This window comes from Strigops habroptila, chromosome 12 (genome assembly GCF_004027225.2).
Source record: "Strigops habroptila isolate Jane chromosome 12, bStrHab1.2.pri, whole genome shotgun sequence".
Classification (NCBI taxonomy): Eukaryota; Metazoa; Chordata; class Aves; order Psittaciformes; family Psittacidae; genus Strigops; species Strigops habroptila.
In genome coordinates, this window is record NC_044288.2 from 22,410,689 (window position 1) to 22,432,582 (window position 21,894).

A 21,894-nucleotide genomic window follows, 5' to 3' on the forward strand; every position below is an offset into this window, starting at 1 on the left:
ACTTCTAAAATAGCTCGGAAAGGCAAAAAACCACTCCCCAAAGTAGAGGTGGCAGATGATGATGAACGGGGAAAGGGAAAGAATGATGTTCTCTTTCAGCTTCCCTGACTGTGCGTTTACTTCTGCATTTGCAGCCCTTGGAGCTTTTTGCTATTTTAAATGTCCTTAGGAAAAATCCTGCTGAATGAATGCTGCCTGCTGCTGGCTGCCTGTTCCCTTTGGTTTCAGACTGGGGAGGCTCTTATGCTCCAGAAGCAAGACTTGCTTTTTAATCTTGGTGGGAAATGCCTGGGTAGAGGAATGGGAATTATGCGAATTGCTTCTAGATGGTCACACTGGCAGTCTCTCAGATCTCTCTTTGTGCTTATTACTGTCCCAGAGCTTCTTTAATTCCATAAGAAAAGTATCATGAAATCCCAGACAGGTTTGGATTGAAGGGAGCTTAAAGCTCATCCAGTTCCAGCCCCCTGCCACGGGCAGGGACACCTTCCACTAGAGCAGGTTGCTCCAAGCCCCTGTGTCCAACCTGGCCTTGAACACTGCCAGGGATGGGGCAGCCACAGCTTCTCTGGGAAAAGTCTGTGCCAGCGCCTCAGCACCCTCACAGGGAAGAGCTTCTGCCTCAGAGCTCATCTCAATCTCCCCTCTGGCAGGTTAAAGCCATTCCCCTTGTCCTGTCCCTACAGGCCCTTGTCCAAAGCCCCTCTCCAGGTTTCCTGGAGCCCCTTTGGGCACTAGATGACTGTTACATCCTCTGAGTACTTTAAAAGTACTAATGCAGTGAAAACAATAAGCGAGCGTGGATAATGCCTTTCACTCATCGTGTGAAGATATCACTGCAGGCTTTGGTGGAAGGAGCCCTGCGTTTCCCTTGGTTGTAACTGTGGTGTTGGGGTTGAGCAACCGAGCCCCAGTGTGGGGAATGACTTGTCTGGATTCACCCTGAGATTTGGAGCGAACCAGGAGTGGTCCTGAGGGAGCCTGCTTGGCAGTGGGTTATGTTCATCTCTAGACAGCTCCTCATTCCCCTCCAGAGGAGGGTTTAAATTGCCTTGTTGGGGCTTTATTCCAGGTTTTGGTGCCAGTGGCTGGTCTGGCAGCTCCTGGGTGGGTTTGTCCCACGTGGCAGATCCCAGTGGCCCTCTGCCTTTTCAACCGGGAGCTTGCCACATAACTGGAAACATGGAGTGATCCCAGCTGGCTTGCAGGGGAGGTCCTGAGCAGGGGCATCCCACTGGGTGTCCTGTGCAACTAATCCCATGGGTGCCATGCCACGTTAATCCTGGGCGCAGAGCCGGAGCCGCACGTTTGCTGCCCACATGCCATGCTGCTCCCTGCTGTGACCTGTACCTGTGGGCTGTCACCTCGAGTCAGAGCTGTCAACCGCCACCCGGTGCACTGCAGAGAGGTGAGAAAATGCATTTTCATCAACTTCCCAGCTCACTGTTCCTGGCCGATGGATGGGGCTGCCGGAGGAGCCCTTGGCTCGTCGGGGCTGTGGTAGCGGGTGTCCTCGGCTCGGGAGGGGTGGCGATCCCAATGGGAAACCTCCGGGCTGAACCGCAGGGACAGGCTGAGATACAGACCCTGGGGGATGGATGCTTGCACTGTGGTGTGGGAGTCGTGGGGCTGATATATCAGTGTTGTAAGACTGAGCCTGCATTTTGCTTTGGGTTTTTTAACCTCTTAATTGAGTCCCTTTATAGGGAAGCTGGCACCTGACAGGGGAAGGAGGTTGTTTCTCAATGTAAGAGCCATGAGTGAATAGCAGGAACTTGGAGAATACAAAAAGCTGTTTCCAGAGAGGCTGGGAATGTGCCAATTAAATCTTTGGCTCTCTCTGAGCCCAGCTCTAGTGGGGTGTGAGGGTGCCCCATGACCTGGCTGGTGCAGTGAGTGTTTTGTTTCCTGCTAGATTCTCCATGCTTGGGAAAGCAGAGGGGGGAAAAACACCCCATGCTGGGTGCTGGCAGACTCCCAGGTTAGTCACAGCCAAAGCATCACCTTGTAAATAGGGGCTTAATGGAAATGATGGATACATGTGCGGGGAAAACTATCACTCACTTGTATGTGCTGTGCATGGGAAATTGCAGCAAGGAGCAGGGGACAGGTAGGGGCAGGAGGAGAGAGGTGTTTTCAGCTGGGGTTTGGGGTGATGGGGAAGTGTGAGGAAGGGGAAAGCCGGTTCACATGGCTGAGGTCGGGCAGCATGGCAGCTTGCAGGAAGATGCTTGTCCTGAACGTCCCTGTGCATCCCTTGTCTCCCTTATCTCATCCTTTAGGACTGGGCAAGTCCTAAATTGGTGCAAATCAGCCCCCACGCTCTGGTACGGACCCGAAGGTGCTCGCTAGCCCCCAGGCTCTGCAGTGAGGGTGTCCTGTGTGTGCAGGCGGCCGCGGAGCAGCTGCCAGAAATACAGCTTGGTGTGGTTTTATACATAATAAATGACAAATATAGTGCTGTGATCTCTGAGGCATGCTGTGCTTTTGTATGCTGCATCCCGAGCAGAGCAGGAGATCCCCACATGGATCCAGGGCTCTCCAGCATGGACATGCTGGCTGCAGCCCTTGGAATCAGGGATCTCACTGTGTCCTGGTGGAGAGTGGTCCCTTCTGCCTTCAGTGCTAATGAGTGGGGGGAGAGGGTGATGGCAGCCTGGCTCTGGCTTGAAACCCCCCAAGTACAAAGCTGAGCTCTTTGCCTCTGGAGAGCAGTGTTTTCTGTGGATGCTGTTCCAGAAGGGATTCATTAAGTAAATTAATAGACTAAATGATGGTTTATGTTAAGTTGTGTGAGGCTGTTTGTATAGACAGCAGGGTCAGAGGTGCTGTGGTCGGAGGAGCTTTAAGCTCCCTTCCAACCCAAACCAGTCTGGGATTCTGCCATCCTTGCTGTGTGGGTTCTCCGTAGGCAGCCAAGTACAGGAAGGTGTTCCCACAACTCTTCCCTTGTGTAGGAGTGTTTTTAACACTCCAGAGCAGAGTCCTGGTAGGAGTAATGCCGAGGAGCAAGCAAGAAGAATAGCTGTTTTTTGAAGGCAGTTTCCTGAGCGGTATCACCAGGCCGGTCTGTAACACAGCTGCGCCCTCCCCGCATGGTAGTGCGAGGTGTTTGCAAACAAGTGGTGCTCCCTGTCCTTCCACCTCTGTGTGTGGGGCTTTGTGCCTGGGTGGGACCCATGGGCAGGGGTTGGGGTCTCTCAGTGCAGTGGGTTCCTCTGTGGAGCTGGGGGTACCTGCTGGAGGCACAGAGTGCTTTCCCCACGGCAGGACCCTGTGCTCCTGAGAGCATCCCGAGCGCAGCAGGGGCACATGCTCCATCACACCTCAAAGGAAGCTGCACAGAGCCTGTGCCAGCCCGGAGCGGTGGGACTGTGCCCAGGGAAGTGTGTTCCTGCTGGTTTGTCCTGGGAGAATTAAGGATAAACAAATTGGGGCTCCATTGGAAGCATTGCATGGGTCCCTGAAGGAAGCTCTTCCTTATGTTTAGTTTTGCTATTCAGGGCTCTTTTCCTGTTTTGCATAAGGTCATAGAACCACAGACTGGTTTGGGTTGAAGGGACCTTAAAGCTCCTCCAGTTCCCACCCCTGCCACGGGCTGGGACACCTTCCACTAGAGCAGGTTGCTCCAAGCCCCTGTGTCCAACCTGGCCTTGAACACTGCCAGGGATGGGGCAGCCACAGCTTCTCTGGGCAGGTACCCATCCCCAGGGAAACATGTTGGGAAGGACAGGACTATGAGCATGGTGAGGCACCAACACAGGTTGCCCAGAGAATAAGGGAAGTTGTCTTATTATGTTTCCAATTTCCAGAGGAAATCCAAGCAATCCTGTGCTTCATACCAGAGGCCATGGGGCAATGGCCATGTACTCTCAGGTTGGGGAGAGATGAAGCAGGTCTTCTGGATTGGGACCTGCTGAGCAGACACGTGGTCATCTGGGCCTGTGTCTGCCAAATCATGGGTATTTCCAGGGTGTTCTTAGCTCTGTTTGTAATTACCAGGAGCCTTTGTGTCTCTGTGCTTGTGAGAAGAAGGGAGATGATTGTATTTGCAGATTGATCCTGCTCATCTGTTTGAAAGCAGAGTTGTGCAGACCTGCACAAGGACAGAGTGTCCTGTGCGCTCCTGGTAATCCTCTGTTAGTCCACAGCTGATTCTTCTCTTACAGCCTGAATTTCAGATTCAAACCTCTCTTTGCCCTGTCAGTGTACCTGCAATCATGAGATGAGGAGAAGGGGGGACTGCTTGCCCAGGGTGTGTGACTGGCACTGCTCTGCTCTTCAGCAGCACATCAGCAACAATGGGTGCTCCTTCCAAACCTGGGCACCCTGTTGCTCAGAGGAAGAAAATTTCAGGTCAGCTAAATTCCCTCCCCTTTCTCTGCTGTGCTGCACATCACACTCGTCTCAACCATAGGTGCCACTGCCATTGAAATGACATCACGTTTGAATGGGGATATTGTCTCGCCACTGATTGCAGGATCTGTCCTGAGTGCCCCTCTTCAATCAGTCGTCCCAATTTCCACATCTATCTTTAGAATAGTTTCCTTAACTGTTATTGCCCATCAGACTTTGGCTTCAGCCTGAGAGGCTGTGAATGTTTGGAGGTCTTTGTGTGATGGGTTCGGCTGAAGGATGCTTGGGTTGTGTTCCTCGATGTCTTTCAGCCTTTGATTGTTCTCCAGGGCTGCCCCAAGCTCAGTGAGGGGAGCTCTGTGATGATTTGTGCTTGTGCAAACAGCAACAAGGTGCTGTGGTGCTTTCATTACCACTGGCCATCCTGGCGAAGAGTGGCTGCACAGATACCTGGCTTCAACTCATACATTTGCAGACAGTTCCTGTACTGCTCCCTTGTTCTTTTGGTGAGAACAAGGATTAGCTTACTGTTACTGCTATCAGTTGGCCGTAAAGCCAGAGCTGGGGGCTCTCTGGGATGACTGTGTGCTCTCCTGGAACAGCAGATCAGAATCCAGATGAGGATTCAGATGGGTTTATTGGAGTGGCACAGTACACGCAGCGTGGGCTTTGAGTGAGGACATGGAAGAGTGGCGTGTTCCCAGCACCAGGAGGCATTCATGAAACGTGTTCCTCATATTGACTTGTTCTGAACTGTCACCTATGGCTACGGCAGCTGCCTTCACAGGGCTGAGCAGCACGTACTGCTGTGCACCTAGTAACATCTGTTCAGCCTGGAGAAGAGAAGGCTCTGGAGAGATCTTGGAGCAGCTCCAGTGCCTAAAGGGGCTCCAGGAAACCTGGAGAGGGGCTTTGGACAAGGGCCTGTAGGGACAGGACAAGGGGAATGGCTTTAACCTGCCAGAGGGGAGATTGAGATGAGCTCTGAGGCAGAAGCTCTTCCCTGTGAGGGTGCTGAGGCACTGGCACAGGGTGCCCAGAGAAGCTGTGGCTGCCCCATCCCTGGCAGTGTTCAAGGCCAGGTTGGACACAGGGGCTTGGAGCAACCTGCTCTAGTGGAAGGTGTCCCTGCCCGTGGCAGGGGGCTGGAACTGGGGGAGCTTTAAGGTCCCTTCCAACACAAACCAGTCTGGGATTCTGTGATTATTAAGTTAAAAACCCCATCTGCATGAGGAGAATTTGTGGTTCTCCCATAGCAGTTCTGGTGCTGCAGCTGTACGTGGGTGCTGCTGGACCCCAAAAACATGTCCTTAAATCAGAGCAAATGCTCCCTGTGCAGGTGGGGTCATGGTTACCCCCATTTCTGCTTTACAGGCTGAAGGGTCTATTCTAAAAACGCCTTACACTCACATACCAGTTGGGTTGGAAATCCTTTTGTGCCTTGTGCGTGCATCTGCCTGGTAGCGAGATGTCAGCCCGCGCAGGCTTCTCCCCAGGAGCTTCAAACCCCCGTGTTTCACATGTTGGCTTCTCCTGCCTACCTGGGACCTAAGCAAGCTGCTAATTGTTGTGCAGATGTCATCTTCCAGGCAGGCATGAGGTTGTAGGCTTTAAAAAAGCTGAACTGTCATTTGCTACCAGCCTTCTCAGTACACGTGAGCTCTATTTTTATGGGATTGTGCGTTTTCTTTCAGCCACTGCTTTGCTGAATTCCTTTTTCTTCCTTTTCTTTTCATTTCCAGGCTCGCAGGTAAAGTTTTAGGGATACATCTATTTTTCATCATCCTACTTTTGCTGCTTGTTTTATAACTGGAAAGAAACTAAACCCAAAAAACTCTCTCCTATGTTAAAATAGCAGTTTGCTCTGGGATGAGTTGAGGGGGAACTGTGTGTCATGGTCAGTCTGAGATTGGGCTCCTGACTGTGGCATTGGCCAGAAGGGTATGTAGATCTTGTGGGAGCACATGGAGTTTGAGCCCATGAATTCTGCTCTGGAATTTCCAGCTCAGGAGCTTGGGTGTTGATTGTAGCCTGGTTGTGCTTGGCAGTGCCCCGAGAGAGATGGAGACTTCGAGCACAGGTTTTCTTTGCCTATGTTCTGAAAATAGCCCAGAGGAGGCCCCAGAGCTGCTGCGAGGGCTGGAGCAGCTCTGCTCTGGAGCCAGGCTGAGAGAGCTGGGCTGGGGCAGCCTGGAGAAGAGAAGGCTCCTGAAGGGGAGACCTTAGAGCAGCTCCAGGGCCTAAAGGGGCTCCAAGAAACCTGGAGAGGGGCTTTGGCCAAGGGCCTGTAGGGACAGGCCAAGGGGAATGGCTTTAACCTGCCAGAGGGGAGATTGAGATGAGCTCTGAGGCAGAAGCTCTTCCCTGTGAGGGTGCTGAGGCGCTGGCACAGGGTGCCCAGAGAAGCTGTGGCTGCCCCATCCCTGGCAGTGTTCAAGGCCAGGTTGGACACAGGGGCTTGGAGCAACCTGCTCTAGTGGAAGGTGTCCCTGCCCGTGGCAGGGGGTTGGAACTGGATGAGCTTTAAGCTCCCTTCAACACAAACCAGTCTGGGATTCTGATACCAAGCAGCAGTTCAGAAATGCAGGGTGACACTTTTGTGCAGAGTGTGAATTAAGCAGGGGACCTCATTGCTGAGGGATGCTGTGGGTGTCAGATGCTCCAAAAACAGTTATTGGGAAAACCAAAAATCCTCTTGGTCTGGATTGAGCTCAAAGACAGAGGCTGCTGTTCAGGAAGCCCCTGGGTTGGGAATTTTTGGAAGATGCTGAAGTGCATTAAATGTGTTGTTGATATTTGTGCTCTCTGCTTTGCTTTTGGCTAAAGCAAAACCAAGCAGGAAGTCAAAGAAGTGACAAAATGGAGTGGGGAGACAAATAGCAGTAAAAGGGTGGAAGGAGAGGACTCCACTCCCTCTGTGTCCCTGAAGTCTTTTGGGGGCAGAGGTCCTTCGGTGGCAGGAGTTGGTGTTTGGTGCACCTATGAGCAAGTTTTCTGTTTGTGGAATAGAAGATGGTTGCTTCAAGGAAGGAAAAAATCTGTGATACGATCCTGATGGACAACAAAGACAGAAAGAAGGATATTTAGGACTGCGTGTATGGGAGGAAATTCTTTAAAACCTGGATAGGAGTAGGAGCAGACTTGATGGAGGGATGAGTAATGAAGGAGTGTTTGAACGGAACTAATCAGTCCCATCTTCTTTCAAAAGACCTCATTTAGTTTAATTTAGCAGCTTGTAAATTTAGAGCCAATCAAAGGAAATACTTCTCGAGGCCGTGTGCTGGCAGGCTGCTCCGTTGCCCACCCCAGCGTGAGGAGCAGCGAGCTGCAGGCTGTAGGTGGATTGAAAGCCCCGCGTTGCGAGGTGGTTACACACGGAGCTGCGGGGATACGAGCTCCGTGCCAGGGCGACTGGCAGCCACGGGCAGGACCCTGCTTTGTTTCCCCATCTCTTGTTCAGTAGGTGGCCTGTAGCCGGTTGGGGTTGCCTTGTGGTCCATGCAAGCACAGGCAGAGGTGGCTCCTGGGCTCACTTGGGGTGAGCCAGTGCTCTGAGCGGTAGGGGAAGGTAGGAATCACCAAGTAGACCTTGTTGACTTCTGCAAAATGTTGTTTTCCTAAAGAGAAACCTATATATGGGTTTATCATAGAATCCCAGACTGGTTTGGGTTGAAGGGAGCTTAAAGCTCATCCAGTCCCAACCCCCTGTCACGGGCAGGGACACCTTCCACTAGAGCAGGTTGCTCCAAGCCCCTGTGTCCAACCTGGCCTTGAACACTGCCAGGGATGGGGCAGCCACAGTTTCTCTGGGAAAAGTCTGTGCCAGCGCCTCAGCACCCTCACAGGGAAGAGCTTCTGCCTCAGAGCTCATCTCAGTCTCCCCTCTGGCAGGTTAAAGCCATTCCCCTTGGCCTGTCCCTACAGGCCCTTGGCCAAAGCCCCTCTCCAGGTTTCCTGGAGCCCCTTTAGGCCCTGGAGCTGCTCTAAGGTCTCCCCTTCAGGAGCCTTCTCTTCTCCAGGCTGCCCCAGCCCAGCTCTCTCAGCCTGGCTCCAGAGCAGAGCTGCTCCAGCCCTCGCAGCAGCTCCGGGGCCTCCTCTGGACTCACTCAAGTTTAGATAAGCCCCTGACCTCTGAGGGCTGGTAGCTGCATTGAATTAATGCAGCTACTTCTGGACTCAAAATGAGGCAGAGACAGAAAAAGCCTTCATGGGATTGCACTGATTTTTATTTTCCCCTGTAGTTGTCATTCATGGCACTAACACAGTGATTTTAAACAAGACTTACAGGTCTCTTCATATTTTCCAGACACATAAGCCCCTGTGGGGTCAGTGTAAGGTACTTTGTCGTTAGCTGTCATAAACAACATTAGCAGTAAAATCATCAGCTCTTGCTGTCGGCTACCCCAAGGAGCCCCATGTGCTAACACCTCGAGATGTTCTGTTTCCTGCAGTGTCTCACCCCTGAACCTGTGCTGTGTTGTATAATGTCATGTACAATGTCATCTGTGAAAATGTGGATTTAAAACATTGTTGATTTTGTTTTCCTTTGCCTTTCAGGCTGGTGGCAATGTCTCGCTGGGCCGGTCTCCTCTCCACCGCTGCCAAAGTCAACCTGCTGCTCTTGGTGGTCTCTGCAGTGTTCTCCTGGTCAAGCCTAAGCGACAGAGTGCCTGTAAGTGTTGGCTGCTCTGCTGAGAGCCCTGCTTGCCAAGGGCTGTCCAGCCACCGGAGTCTCTGGTGGGGTGGCAGCCTTGCCTGCTCCCTCTGTGGTGCTGAGCACGATGTTGCAGTTGTAGGTGAATTGCCTCCTCCACAGTGGGTCTGCAATACCAGCATTTCAGAAGAGCTTCTTTCTGCTTGCCTCACCCCAGGAGATTGAGAATATGCTCAATCCAGAAGGTTTGCAACAGGAACAGCACAATTTAGGCAGTTCCCTTGTTTGCTAGATGTCCCTTTTCCTCTTTGGAGTTGTCACATGTTCCCCCGTGGCAGGCGGCAAAGCTAACAGTGCGACGTAGTGGCAAGAAGAGGGATGGAGGTGATCTCAGTTAGGTTCCTAGCTGTGTCTCTGTTGAGTCACTGCAAGTGAGTCAGGCTTAGAAGAGCATCCTCACAGGTCCTTGTGTCCCTCGTGCATGGATTTTGCTACTTGTGTTATTTTGAAGCTGCAGTTGAGGTGAGCAGATGCTGTCTGCCCCTTTGTGTTGTACAGGGGTGCAGAACTCCTGCCTTGGTTTGGAGTCTGCTGCTGAGCCCCAGGTGCCAGGTCCCTCTAGGCAGCAGATCTGGAAAGCTTCCTTGAGGAAGCTTGGGCAGTAGAGGGTGGTGGATTTCTAGTTTAATTAATGCTGTGGGTTAAAATGCAACATTGGCATGGGGGATCGCAACCCTGTGTCCCTGGACACTCGCTCCTACCTTTGAGCTGGAGCTTGCTGGGCTGTTAGTTCTGTGATGCAGCGGTGTGGGGGCTGTGCTGTGAAAAAATACAAAGGACAGGTTACAGTATAAATCATAGAATCCCAGAATCCCAGCCTGGTTTGGGTTGGAAGGGAGCTTAAAGCTCCTCCAGTTCCAACCCCCTGCCAGGGGAAGGGGCACCTTCCACTAGAGCAGGTTGCTCCAAGCCCCTGTGTCCAACCTGGCCTTGAACACTGCCAGGGATGGGGCAGCCACAGCTTCTCTGGGCACCCTGTGCCAGGGCCTCACCACCAGCCAGTGCCTTGGGCCCACCTGGAGTCATATAATGGTGAGATAATGTGGCTTTATTTCAGAAAGGGAGGGGAGGAGGCTGGAGATGGAGCCTGAATTGGCAGGCAGCCTGACACCGAGGTGCAGATGGGATTAGTGGAATTTCTTCCCTGTGAGAGTGGCGAGGCACTGGTTGAAATTAGATGAAATCAAAGTTCCCTTCCAAACCAAACCATTCTGTGATTCAGCGGGTGATTAGTCCCCCTACCATGGATCCACGGTGGTCCCAGCTCTCCTTTATTGCAGACAGGCTGCAGGTTGTCCCAGATCCTCCCTGCTGAGGTTTTCAGCTTGTTGCCGTTGATTTCAGACTGTTAAGCAAGGAGGCTTTTTGCCTTTAAGGAAATATCTGTTGTTGTTTAGAAAACATCTTTCTTCCTCCTATTTTAATTACAAAAACAAACTGAAAAGGCTTCTACCTAATTTCCGCATAAATGCACAATTGCTTGTGTGTGGTTGCCCATTTTTGCCAGAAATACTAATGAAACTGGGGTGTTGCAGAGCAACTGTGGGCCAAGCAGTGACAGCAACATTTAAATGCACCAAGTCACACCCTTTTATCCTTACTGAACGTTTAGACCATGACACTGCTCTTAAGCAGAGCCAGTAAACATCAGCTGTCTCCATTATAGGTTTCAAGAGATAGCACACTCGGAGGCCTATTGGTAAATTTACAATAGCTTGTATAGTGAAGTCCCTCTTGGATAATAACATAGCAGTGTAAATAAGCTAAATAATAACTGCTCTGACTCATTTATTTTTAGTCCTGTTGAGTCTTGGCTCAGAAAATGTTAACATTGATTTTCATCTGCAGAACCTGCCTTTTTATGGTTATGATTGTTACTGAGCTTCAAGCATTTGTCAGGATTTTAACAATTTCAAGCCTCTGATGCACTAAGTGAAGGCAGGAGTTCAGCTCTGTTTTCCCATGCGTTTCCTAAATTTCAATCCCTTTTGACAGCTAAAATAAAAACATTCCATAGGTTTGTCAACCATCTTCCTGCGTTCCCACTGTCGCTGCTAATCGTGCGTGTTTTGCTCAGGCTGACATTTCTCTTCCTCAGAAACACTCTCCTAGGCTGGATAATGGATATTTATATGCAAAGCACTAGATTCTGCCAGAAAATGTGCATGCATTTCTTTTCCCAAGAAGTGGAAGAAGTGAAGGCAGAACACGGCCTGAAGTTCCCAGTTAACCTCTTCACTGACTTCTTTTTTTTTCCCAGTGCAATCATTCTAAAGATTAATACCAAAACACTTCTCCAAGTGAGCTGTAACTCTTATTCTAATTGCCAACAATTAGGAATAATCTTTCCCTATAGGCTGGTGATGTGAAATTATTCAGTGGTGGCGTTCGTGGCGATACTGGAAGCTGTTAATGCTCCCTGCAACAGAAGCGGAGCTGTCTGGACAATTAGCCTGGCGCGGCTTATCTGGGAAAACCAGAATAGCAAAGACCTGCTCTCGGAGCAGTTAATGGCTGGTGTGAGATAGCACGAGGTCATTACTTACTGTTACTATGCACTCTCGATAATTGTATCCGTTGTGGTTTTACATGACTCCCACCAGTTCCCTGGGGAGACATTCCAGTGAGCAGTGAGGTTTCCCTCTCAATGAGGATTTCTATTCCCTGCTTTTCATCCTTGTTTTTTGCCTTTGCCTAATGTTGTACCACTGATGGTAGCTGATCTACCACACCTCTGCCATTCAGAGAATCCCAGACTGGTTCGGGTTGGAAGGGAGCTTAAAGCTCATCCAGTTCCAAGCCCCTGCCACAGGCAGGGACACCTTCCACTAGAGCAGGTTGCTCCAAGCCCCTGTGTCCAACCTGGCCTTGAACACTGCCAGGGCTGGGGCAGCCACAGCTTCTCTGGGCACCCTGTGCCAGCGCCTCAGCACCCTCACAGGGAAGAACTTCTGCCTCAGAGCTCATCTCAATCTCCCCTCTGGCAGGTTAAAGCCATTCCCCTTGTCCTGTCCCTAAAGGCCCTTGTCCAAAGCCCCTCTCCAGGTTTCTTGTGCTGCTCTCGCAGTGTAGGTGGTGATTGAATCGCTGCCTCATTGTTTTAAAAGACTTAGAGGACACAGGGAATGGGTGGAGGGAAGGATGCTCGTGTTCTTATTGTGTGGGCAGCTCGGTGTGTTTTCCCCATGTCCTAATTTGGAAATAGCTGAACTATTTTAGCTGAAATTGTCTCCAAGCCTGAAATAAGTGCATTTAAGAAAAAAAACAACACTTGAGGCGTTCCACTCGCGTGGAAAATTTCAGCTGGAAAAGTTAAAAGTTTGACATATTTTTAGGCAAGGGAAAACGGGGTCTTACAACATTACACAACCCTAAGAATAGCCCGGGCTCCTGGCTCTGGCTGGAATATAGGTGAAGCTCTGTGAAACCTTGTTTGAAACCTGCAGCCTGTGCTGGAATAGGCAATAAGCTGCGTTGCTTTGTTCAGCACAACTGTCATGCTAGTTATGCATGTTTAACCTTTAATATACTTGAAATCTAAATTTAACCATGTGGAAAGAATTTTGGATGTGAAAAAAACCCCAAGAAATCTGCTGGCAAGGGAAAAAATTTTGTATTCTCAGCCGGCACTAAATTACCCAGATGCAATTGCTAATGAGCTGCATCTCTTCTATCCAAAAGGAGTTTGCCCTTACAAAAATAGAAGAGAGCGACATAAAAGATGACAGTGGGAAAGAGGCGGTAGCAGAAGATGATGCTGATCCTGAAGACCTGGAAGTGTTTTACCCCACACATCAGTGGCAGACCCTCCGTCCAGGTAACACACTAAGCATCCCTCTAAACCCCCTCCTGCCAGCGCTGCCAGGGCCCTGCAGAAACTCAGATGCCTGTTTGTTCCCATGCTGCTGATTTCTTTTGCTGGTGGTGTGACAAAGAGGTATGGGCTCAGTGACCCAGGACAGGGGCAGGAGACCATCACTGAACCACTGGCCATGGGAGCGGTTGCTCCAGTGCTTTCAGTTCAGTGGAGCAGGTCGAGTGGGCTGCCAGTCACACTGGGGGTGTGTGGTGTGGTGATGTGTCTCTGTCACTAGCTCAGAAGCCCTTTGTACCCTTGTCAAGGGACAGATTTTCTAACGTTTGCTGGCACGTGGTATCCCAGGTCTGCTGTGTTCCGGTGTGGGCTGGGGAAATGCTGCTCAGTGGCAATCTGATTAAGAACCGTCCATGTAACACCACACAGCTTCCTAACAATGGGTTTTCTGTTCCTTGGCTGTTTGAAATCTGGCTTTTATCCCTATCTGTACATCCCACCAAAAAAAAAATCTCTTCCCTTTTTTTGGGTTGGTGTCTTTTATTAGATGTGTATGGGATATGGATGGTGAGGGAACACCAACTGAGCAGGCTGACTTCACTGCAAAAACCCGTGTGCTGGCAAGGGCTCTAGAGAGGCTAAGCCCATTTAAACACACCCAGCTGCATGTGTGCACACATATTTCAGCAATTAGGATGATCAGTAAGCCTGCCTGCCTCTGGGGTCGTGAACAAGGTATTTAATCCACTTGTGCTTTGGTGTCCTCATGTATATGCAGGTGTAATACCTTCCCACCTCCGAAGGGTGAACTAAGTAGTAATTAATTTTTATAAAGTGCTCTGAATGTAAGAGCTTTATCCTGTGCTCAGTATTATCATGGAATGAATAAATATGGGATCCATTTGTCTTGAAATTTCTGCCAGATACAGCAGAAGCACTTTTCCAAATGTAAATCTTTGTATAACAGAAGTGTCTTGCAAAAGCCCCTAAATTTCACAAAGCTGCACTATATACTTATATTCCATTTTTGTACCATTATGTATGGAGGGCGTGTGGTGCCCCTGCTCAGTATTCAGACCAGCAGATCCCCACCACCCTTATTGAAGCAGAATATGTATATACCTGCAGGCCTGAAAAATACCATTCCTGGTTTTTGTAGAATCCCAGCCTGGTTTGGGTTGGAAGGGCCCTTAAAGCTCACCCAGTTCCACCCCCCTGCCACAGGCAGGGACACCTTCCACTAGAGCAGGTTGCTCCAAGCCCCTGTGTCCAACCTGGCCTTGAACACTGCCAGGGATGGGGCAGCCACAGCTTCTCTGGGCACCCTGTGCCAGCACCTCAGCACCCTCACAGGGAAGAGCTTCTGCCTCAGAGCTCATCTCAGTCTCCCCTCTGGCAGGTTAAAGCCATTCCCCTTGTCCTGTCCCTACAGGCCCTTGTCCAAAGCCCCTCTCCAGGTTTCCTGGAGCCCCTTTAGGCACTGGAGCTGCTCTAAGGTCTCCCCTTCAGGAGCCTTCTCTTCTCCAGGCTGCCCCAGCCCAGCTCTCTCAGCCTGGCTCCAGAGCAGAGCTGCTCCAGCCCTCGCAGCAGCTCCGGGGCCTCCTCTGGCCTCGCTCCAGCAGCTCCACGTCCCTCTTGTGCTGTTGCCCCAGAGCTGGATCAGGACTGCAGGGGGGGGGTCCCCTCCCTTGACCTGCTGCTCACGCTGTTGTTTCGGACGCACTTTTCCCTTGCTTGGGTGTCTTGTTCCATGTTGTTTTTTGTAGCATTTCCGCGTTGGGCATATGCAGTGAAAGGCTTGTGGAAGTGGGGAGCTTGTCAGCATTCACAGAGAAGAGTTTCAGTTACTCTTGTAAAAGGGTTAAATGGTGGCCTGCCTCATTGTCTAGCTGCTGCAGAGCCTCATTTCAGGTGTGTGTGCAGATTTGGGGAGAGACATGTCAGAAAGAGGAGTCTTCCTTGGTCTCCCCCTGCCAGCCTGGGCCTTTATCTGCTGTTGGTTTCTCTGAAGTGAAACCTGGTGTGTGCATTGTGGATTTTGGCACGTGTGATCCCTGAAGCAAGGCTGGGGAAGGCGCTGCCACCACGAGCCCATCCCTGCAGCCTGTGAGTTCGAGGGTTTCCCTGTTGCCAGCACAAGTCCATGCTGGGGGGGAGCTGACCTGCAGGACGAGGGAAGCAGCTACCGTGGCTGCGCGAGGGACGTGTGTGTTGGTCCTTTAGCAGACGCACACGTTGGCAGCGTGTCTAATCTGGTGCCTCTGCCTCTCTGATGGTTTCTGCTGTGATTTCAGTCACCTGCAGCTGAGCCGAGTCCTGGCTGGTGCGTGCTCAGCATGGTGCTCCGAAGCATGTATTGTGCTTCCCACTTCTGCTGAATGCCCCACACCATCTTCCCTTGTATCCGTGCAGCAAATGGGGCCAGTTTCTCCTGGGGAAGCAAATGTTTTGATTTAAAATCTGAATCTTCAGTTTTGAATCATGGAAGGGAGCTCAGAGTTGTGTTTCTCCTGTTTCATCTTGTTCCTGTTCTGAGGATTTTTATGCTTCTGTCCAGTCCTGCAGTTGCTCATGTTTTATACATGGATTTCCACTTTTGCTCTGCTGTTTTTCTAGTTCCCTGTTGCTAATTGCATCAAACTGTGTTTCCGCTGAGACTGCAGCAGTGTCATCAACCTGTAACCTGTCAAATCCCTCCGCCAAATTCAATTGTTCTTGTATATGTAACACTGCTTTGTGCGGTTGCTCTCTCGCTGCCTACAGTGTGAGCTGGATTTTGATCAAGTGCTCTCTTGCACTTCAAGCACGCTTCAAGCTGCTGGAGGTAGCTGGATGCAAACACAGAGAGACAGTTACCCTAAGAGTTCTGCTGCCTATAATCTGGAAGCAAGGAGCTCAGTTGTCTCTTCTGCCAGCCAGGAAGCTGATGGGCTGTCAAAAGGTTGGGGAAACTTCAGAGAGTCCTTTAACACTTTGTTAGGCATTTCTGTTTTCTCACTTGGCACTAAATAATGCATCAGGATTAGACAGAAAGGGTACGTGTGCCCTGGAAAGTCTTCCAGCACGTCTATTTTACTTATTTTGGTATTATCTGAACAAAGAAGGCATCTGCAGGGTTTTTCCTTCTGTTCATGGTGGGAGTCCATAGGAACTTTCAGCCTACGAGTGGGATTGCAATGTCCTCCGAACGGGTGTTCACACCCGTGGTCAGATCACTTCTCGTGGCCAGGTAACAGTTCTACCACAGACACAGAATTTGAAGTTGTGCTTCCTGTGATGTCTTCCTCCTTTCTGACTGTGCTTTTGCCAGGTGATAGTCCCCTTGTGAGCTGGAAGCTCTGGAGAAGCATAGCAGAGGTGACCTGCTTTTGTTGCCTCTTATGTTAAGCTCTGCCAAGTGCGTGGAGTCTGTCAGCACACAGAACCACCCTACCACATTGCAAGGTGATCTTGCCTCATGGTTATGGCAACCAGAGGCTGATCCTTAGTCTTTGGGATGGCACAGATGAAGGGTTGGATGGTGTTGACAGTCTCCATCAATTAGAGTTTTCTTTGGGGTTCTGTTTTAAAAAGCTTTTCTTCCACAGTTCCAGGTGACCTCAAATCTGGCCCTCAGTGTCCTAGGGCACATGAATGCCTCACTGCCTGGGAATTACCTGCTTTTGTTGTTTGGGTACCCTGTTTCCCTCTGTTTTGTTTAGCATTCCTGGTGATGACTGAAAGTTGAATTGCTCTGACCATGTAGTCGTATCACTGACCAGCAGGTTTTCCGCCTGACATCAGGGTGGGAAGTGGCTCCTCTGGGAAGACATTGTGAAGATAAAGAGAAAGGATGTAAGAGGCAAGGGTTTAACTGGGAAAGAAAAAGGGGGCTAATCATCTCCTTCTCAGCAGGGCCCAGTAGTTGGGGGGGCCAGGCTGTGCAGTGCTTCTGCAGATGGGCTCTGTCCACCCCTGCAGCAGCACTTCCCTGCTCCCTGGTGCAGCAGAGACTCGCTGGCAGTTTAAAGGTGGGAATTCATGTGTCCAGTTTCCAAATCCAGATGGACCAAGCGAGAACCTCATCTGCCCAAAATACCAGAATATTATCAGTCTACTCTGCACACTTCCCATTGGAGAGGGGTATGGCAAGGCTTCCTTTGCTCCAGAGCAAAACCTTGTGTTGGTGGTGGAAATGATGCAGTGTTGGGTCTCTCTGGTTCGGACCGCTTGTCTCCTGGCCTGTACCTTTAGCTGTGGTTGAACTCCTGGCCTGCAGAGCTCTGTGCTGATACTTGCAGTTACTCTATAGCATTTGTACTGCTCAGAGTCATTTTCCTAAGTGCCTAATTATATTGCAGTTAAAAAATAAGAAGCCATGACTGCTGCTGTTGATCAAACTGCCGGAGCGAAGTTGATGTGAGCATGCTGTTGTTGCTGCTTCTGTAAAGACGAAACCATCTTAAGTTCAGCGGGGAGCTGATGATACATTGCTTAGCATTTAAATATCCACTGCTGCAGCTTCCACGGATCCTCGGCTTGCTTTCTCCGTCAGTAGCTCTCTTTGCTGCTCATGCTTGTCTCAGGTCTTTCCTTGTCTCATCTACTGCATAAACAAGGTTTTACACATAGGGAAACACAGTTCTCAAAGCAAACGTTCGCATTCGGGAGGTCATTTCAGAAGCTGCTTTGAAGGACTTGCTGTGGGTTTGGGAAGAACAAGGCTCGGGATGGGGAATGACTCAGTTGTGAATCTTTGTCTTTCAAGAGATTTCAGAGCTGAATGAGCCAGCACTGCTCTAAGCCCAGGAGAGGTTTGTGAAGCTGGGAGCAGAAGGTAATGGCAGGAGGGACCCCTTTGGCTCAGGAGTCCAGTGGCAGGGCCTGTGGGTGATGTGATGGCTGGTGAGGATTTCCTACACCTTGACAGTGGGTATCTTGCTCCTGCTGTTCACCAGGATGTTTTGAGCTGCACTGGCTCCTGCTAATTGCTTTGCTGAATTAATGAATCTGTCCAAACCTCTGGCTTCTCAGTGACCCAGACCTATCTCAAACAGCCGTGTGCGGGTCTCTGGAATATTTGTGTCAGCACAGTCAAGAGGCGGCTGTGAAATACGGCATTAAGACACAAGGGTATGCTCGTTTCTGCAAAGCTTGACGTTTGTAATCCAGGAAATAGGAGCCTCATCAGATCAGCACAGATTTGCATGAAGAGGGAAGGCAAATGGGATTTGAAAACCCTCACTTATACCAGATGAAATGCTGCTTTTCCACGTTTTTTGTATAAAATAACTTGTTACTGATGTGCAGAGGGGAAAAAAATCTCAACTGTGGAGTTATTATAATCTTCTCTGGCCAGCAACAGAGAGAGCTGCAGGGTGATTACAGCAGGTAGGAAAGCCCAGGCAGTCTTGAGAGCAATTTCAAATGTTCAGTGCTTGGAAATAGAGTTATGGCCACTAGTAGCTCTTCCTTTTCTTGTTTTCCATCTGACCTGTTGCTTACGAAGCTCTTGGTATCTTAAGTGTATCTTGTGCATGTCCTCCTTTTTACCTCCTCCTGCCCTCATGCTCTCCTCTCTCAGCTTCCCCATTCTCCTGGGCTTTCCTTGACTTCATGCCTTCACTGATACCACAGTGTCATCACAGGATACCTGGTCTCCGTGACACTGGCTTGTGTTTAATTACTCTTTACACTGAAGTTCTTCTCGGGCAGAAGTGCCAGGGCTGAAGCTCCACAGGCAGCTTTGGTTCTGGTGTGTGGCACTGGAGGGCAGACCTGTCAAATTCTCTCCATGACTTAGCTCTGCGTAAGAGAGATAACAGTGTTTCCCCATTGCTGGTAAGAGGGCAGGATTTGGAATGCTTGAGAGCCACTGGGACAGCGTATCTCAAACCTCTGTTGGAGCAGGGAGTGTTTGAAGGGCACCAGCTTTTGGACAGGGTAATATTGTCAGTACGAGCGTCTTGCCCTCCAGCTCAGCCGTGCGGATGAGGGCAGTGCTGTTACCTGTCTCCAGCCTTGCCCTGTGTTATCCGCTTGGATTTTCTTCACCGGCAGGTTCCCTGAGCTGGGAAGTGGGAGGGCACCCTCCGGGTATGCACACCCTGTCCATGTCATGATGTCCCTTCAGTGTGCAGACAAGGGGCTGGGCTCCTGGCTGCAAGGCACAGGGAGATCTGGGAGCTGCTGCCAGCATCCCAATGAGATGCCAGTGGAGGTGATGCCGGGAGGGTTGTAGCCTTGGACCTGTGTGTTGAAACACTTGTGAAACATTGTGGATGAGAGTGGCTGGGTCCTTGGGCACAAAGCTGACTTTTTCCAGGAGAGCTGCAGAACCTTTGTCATTCCACTAAGAAATCATAGAAGCCCAGCCTGGTTTGAGTTGAAGGGACCTTAAAGCTCCTCCAGTTCCAGCCCCCTGCCATGGGCAGGGACACCTTCCACTAGAGCAGGTTGCTCCAAGCCCCTGTGTCCAACCTGGCCTTGAACACTGCCAGGGCTGGGGCAGCCACAGCTTCTCTGGGCACCCTGTGCCAGCGCCTCAGCACCCTCACAGGGAAGAGCTTCTGCCTCAGAGCTCATCTCAGTCTCCCCTCTGGCAGGTTAAAGCTCCAGCAGCTCCACGTCCCTCTTGTGCTGCTGCCCCAGAGCTGGATCAGGACTGCAGGGGGGGTGTCCCCAGAGCACAGCAGAGGGGCAGAATCCCCTCCCTCGACCTGCTGCTCATGCTCTGGGGGTGCAGCCCAGCACATGGGGAGCTGTAGCAAGTAACAGAAATTTATAGGCCAGTAACTGGACATGTACATTAAAATAAACAAGGCTTCCATTTTATCAAAAACGCTCTGCTTCTCTAATTTGACAAGTGTAGTAATGCAGTTTTGATTATATATTTTGTGGCATGTTGTAAATGCAATGTGTGTGTATATATATACATATAAAAGTTATATTAATGTGGGACCTCAGAGCTGTATAGCTTCTGGTACTAAATCATTCCTGGGATCTGGGTGAAAACGTGTTCACTGTGTTTTCTATCTGCTTTTCCATGATCTGGGAGGTCTTCTGCAGTGATATGCATACAGCCAAATACTAATGATGGTTCTGAGCAGCCGAGATGAAAGTTTGCAGCTTCTTTAACACATAGTCATGGGCTTGGATTTTGGGCATAACCCAGACAAGTGTGTAATGCTGTGTTTTCACACCAGGCGCATGGTGACTCCTGGTCGCTGTGTGCATGACTCTGTGCTTCGCAGTGTGTTACGGGTTAAGCGCAGTGGTTATACACCAGGAGATGGAGGAGTTTGAGTCAAGTGGTGCTTTTTTGGTGCAATAGGAGCAGGTTAAGAAGCATTTTTCAAAATATATTTGAACTTTGCTTTAATGATGCTCTGCCTGGTGTTATTATAATGTAAATGTAGCATTAGTGAAGAGAATAAGTACATCAGCTGTGTAGCAGGAGACATAAGCAGTGGGAATCGTTCACCTGGTTAAATTTACATTGTTTGGAAGGGGAAAAAGTGCTTTGAAAGAAGAGAGACTGTTTCCCAGGGAAGACATCTCTCATTCCTCTCTTTTATCTTCTTTCTGCCAAGCCAGGGATGCTGTGAGAGCGCGAGCTCCTGAGAGATGCTTAAATGTGTGCTGGGTGATGAGGAATATCTCGCCATGGCTTTTATGTGCAAGTGGAGCTGTATTTTCTGCAATAACGTTAATAACCTTTGTGTGACTGCTTAGAAGGATGAACCTCATTAAAGAAGAGGTATTTAATAACAGGCCTATTTTTATCTCTGTCTTTATCTAAAAGTCTGCGCATTTATTTCAAGCTTGTAATGGTGCTTTGGAAGAAAAATGGTTTCCCTCCTGGAAAACGTTTTGGGAGTACATCCAGCCTTCGTTAACTTGAATTTCCAAGTTGAGTATCTTCCCTTCTGCTTCCAGAGCAAACAAGCCATTCCATGAGCTTGGCTTTGTTATCTGGGTATTATGGGAAAGTGCTTTTCAGAAACTGTGACTTGGGTTCCAGAGGCACTGAAATGGTTCTGGAGGTTTGACCAAATCAGAGCAACTCCCTCACGCTTCAAATGCGCGATCTTGTTTTGTGGGATGAGCATCCAGGCATTGCAGTGCATGCTTGTTTAGCCATGGGTCAGACCTCCATCCCCCTGAAACACCGGAGGTTGCTTCTGTGGCCAGGGAAGTGTTGAATTCCCACCAAGGCATCATCACAGATGCTGGGCATCAGGTGAGCTGCACACTGTGAGCTCGGAGCTGCAGGGTATCATAGGATCCCAGACTGGTTTGGGTTGGAAGGGACCTTAAAGCTCCTCCAGTTCCAGCCCCCTGCCACGGGCAGGGACACCTTCCACTAGAGCAGGTTGCTCCAAGCCCCTGTGTCCAACCTGGCCTTGAACACTGCCAGGGATGGGGCAGCCACAGCTTCTCTGGGCACCCTGTGCCAGCGCCTCAGCACCCTCACAGGGAAGAGCTTCTGCCTAAGAGCGCATCTCAATGTAACCTTTCCTGTCTCTGCTTTCCTGAAACAGCTTCCTCTGGCATTTCAAGAAAGCTTCTGAGTCAAAAAATAACACACATCTCTACTTTTCCAGCTCTGTTTTACCAGCATAAGCTTGGGAAAGAAATGTAATCTCCTTGGGTCTGTCTTGATGTCTTGTAGAACTAATCCCCATTTATTGCAAGAACTTTTACAACAGTACATTCATGTTTAATTTTTTATGCTGTGTTTACATTCTGGAAGGACTAAGTGTGCTGCTGGTGAAGGAAATTCTCATTAAGGAGAACATTTCTGATGCAAAAGATCTTTCTTCAGCCCAGAGATGCTTTTCCTTCTCTCCTGGTTTTTCTGCCTGCTCCTTAAGACTGCAGGAAGTTTTGCTGGGGTCATTCACTTGCAACAGGATGTTATGTGAATACTGAATTAATGTATGCAGTCTGCCACTTGGTATTGCTTCTCTTCTGCTGCTGGAGATCTCCCAGGGTTGCAAAGACCTTGAAAGCGGCAATGCCAACAACA

At 50.0% G+C, this 21,894-nt stretch overlaps 1 protein-coding gene across 4 annotated transcripts in view; it reads left to right on the forward strand.

The window, feature by feature from the left end:
- SIL1 (SIL1 nucleotide exchange factor) overlaps positions 1-21,894 on the forward strand; it is a 101,380-nt gene that overhangs the window by 16,640 nt on the left and 62,846 nt on the right. For all 4 annotated transcript variants that reach the window (XM_030504957.1, XM_030504955.1, XM_030504958.1 and 1 more), the window contains 2 exons: positions 8,914-9,028; positions 12,752-12,887. In XM_030504957.1, the coding sequence (XP_030360817.1) occupies positions 8,924-9,028; positions 12,752-12,887 (241 nt within the window). In that variant the 5' untranslated portion in view covers positions 8,914-8,923. The remainder of the gene's footprint in view (positions 1-8,913; positions 9,029-12,751; positions 12,888-21,894) is intronic.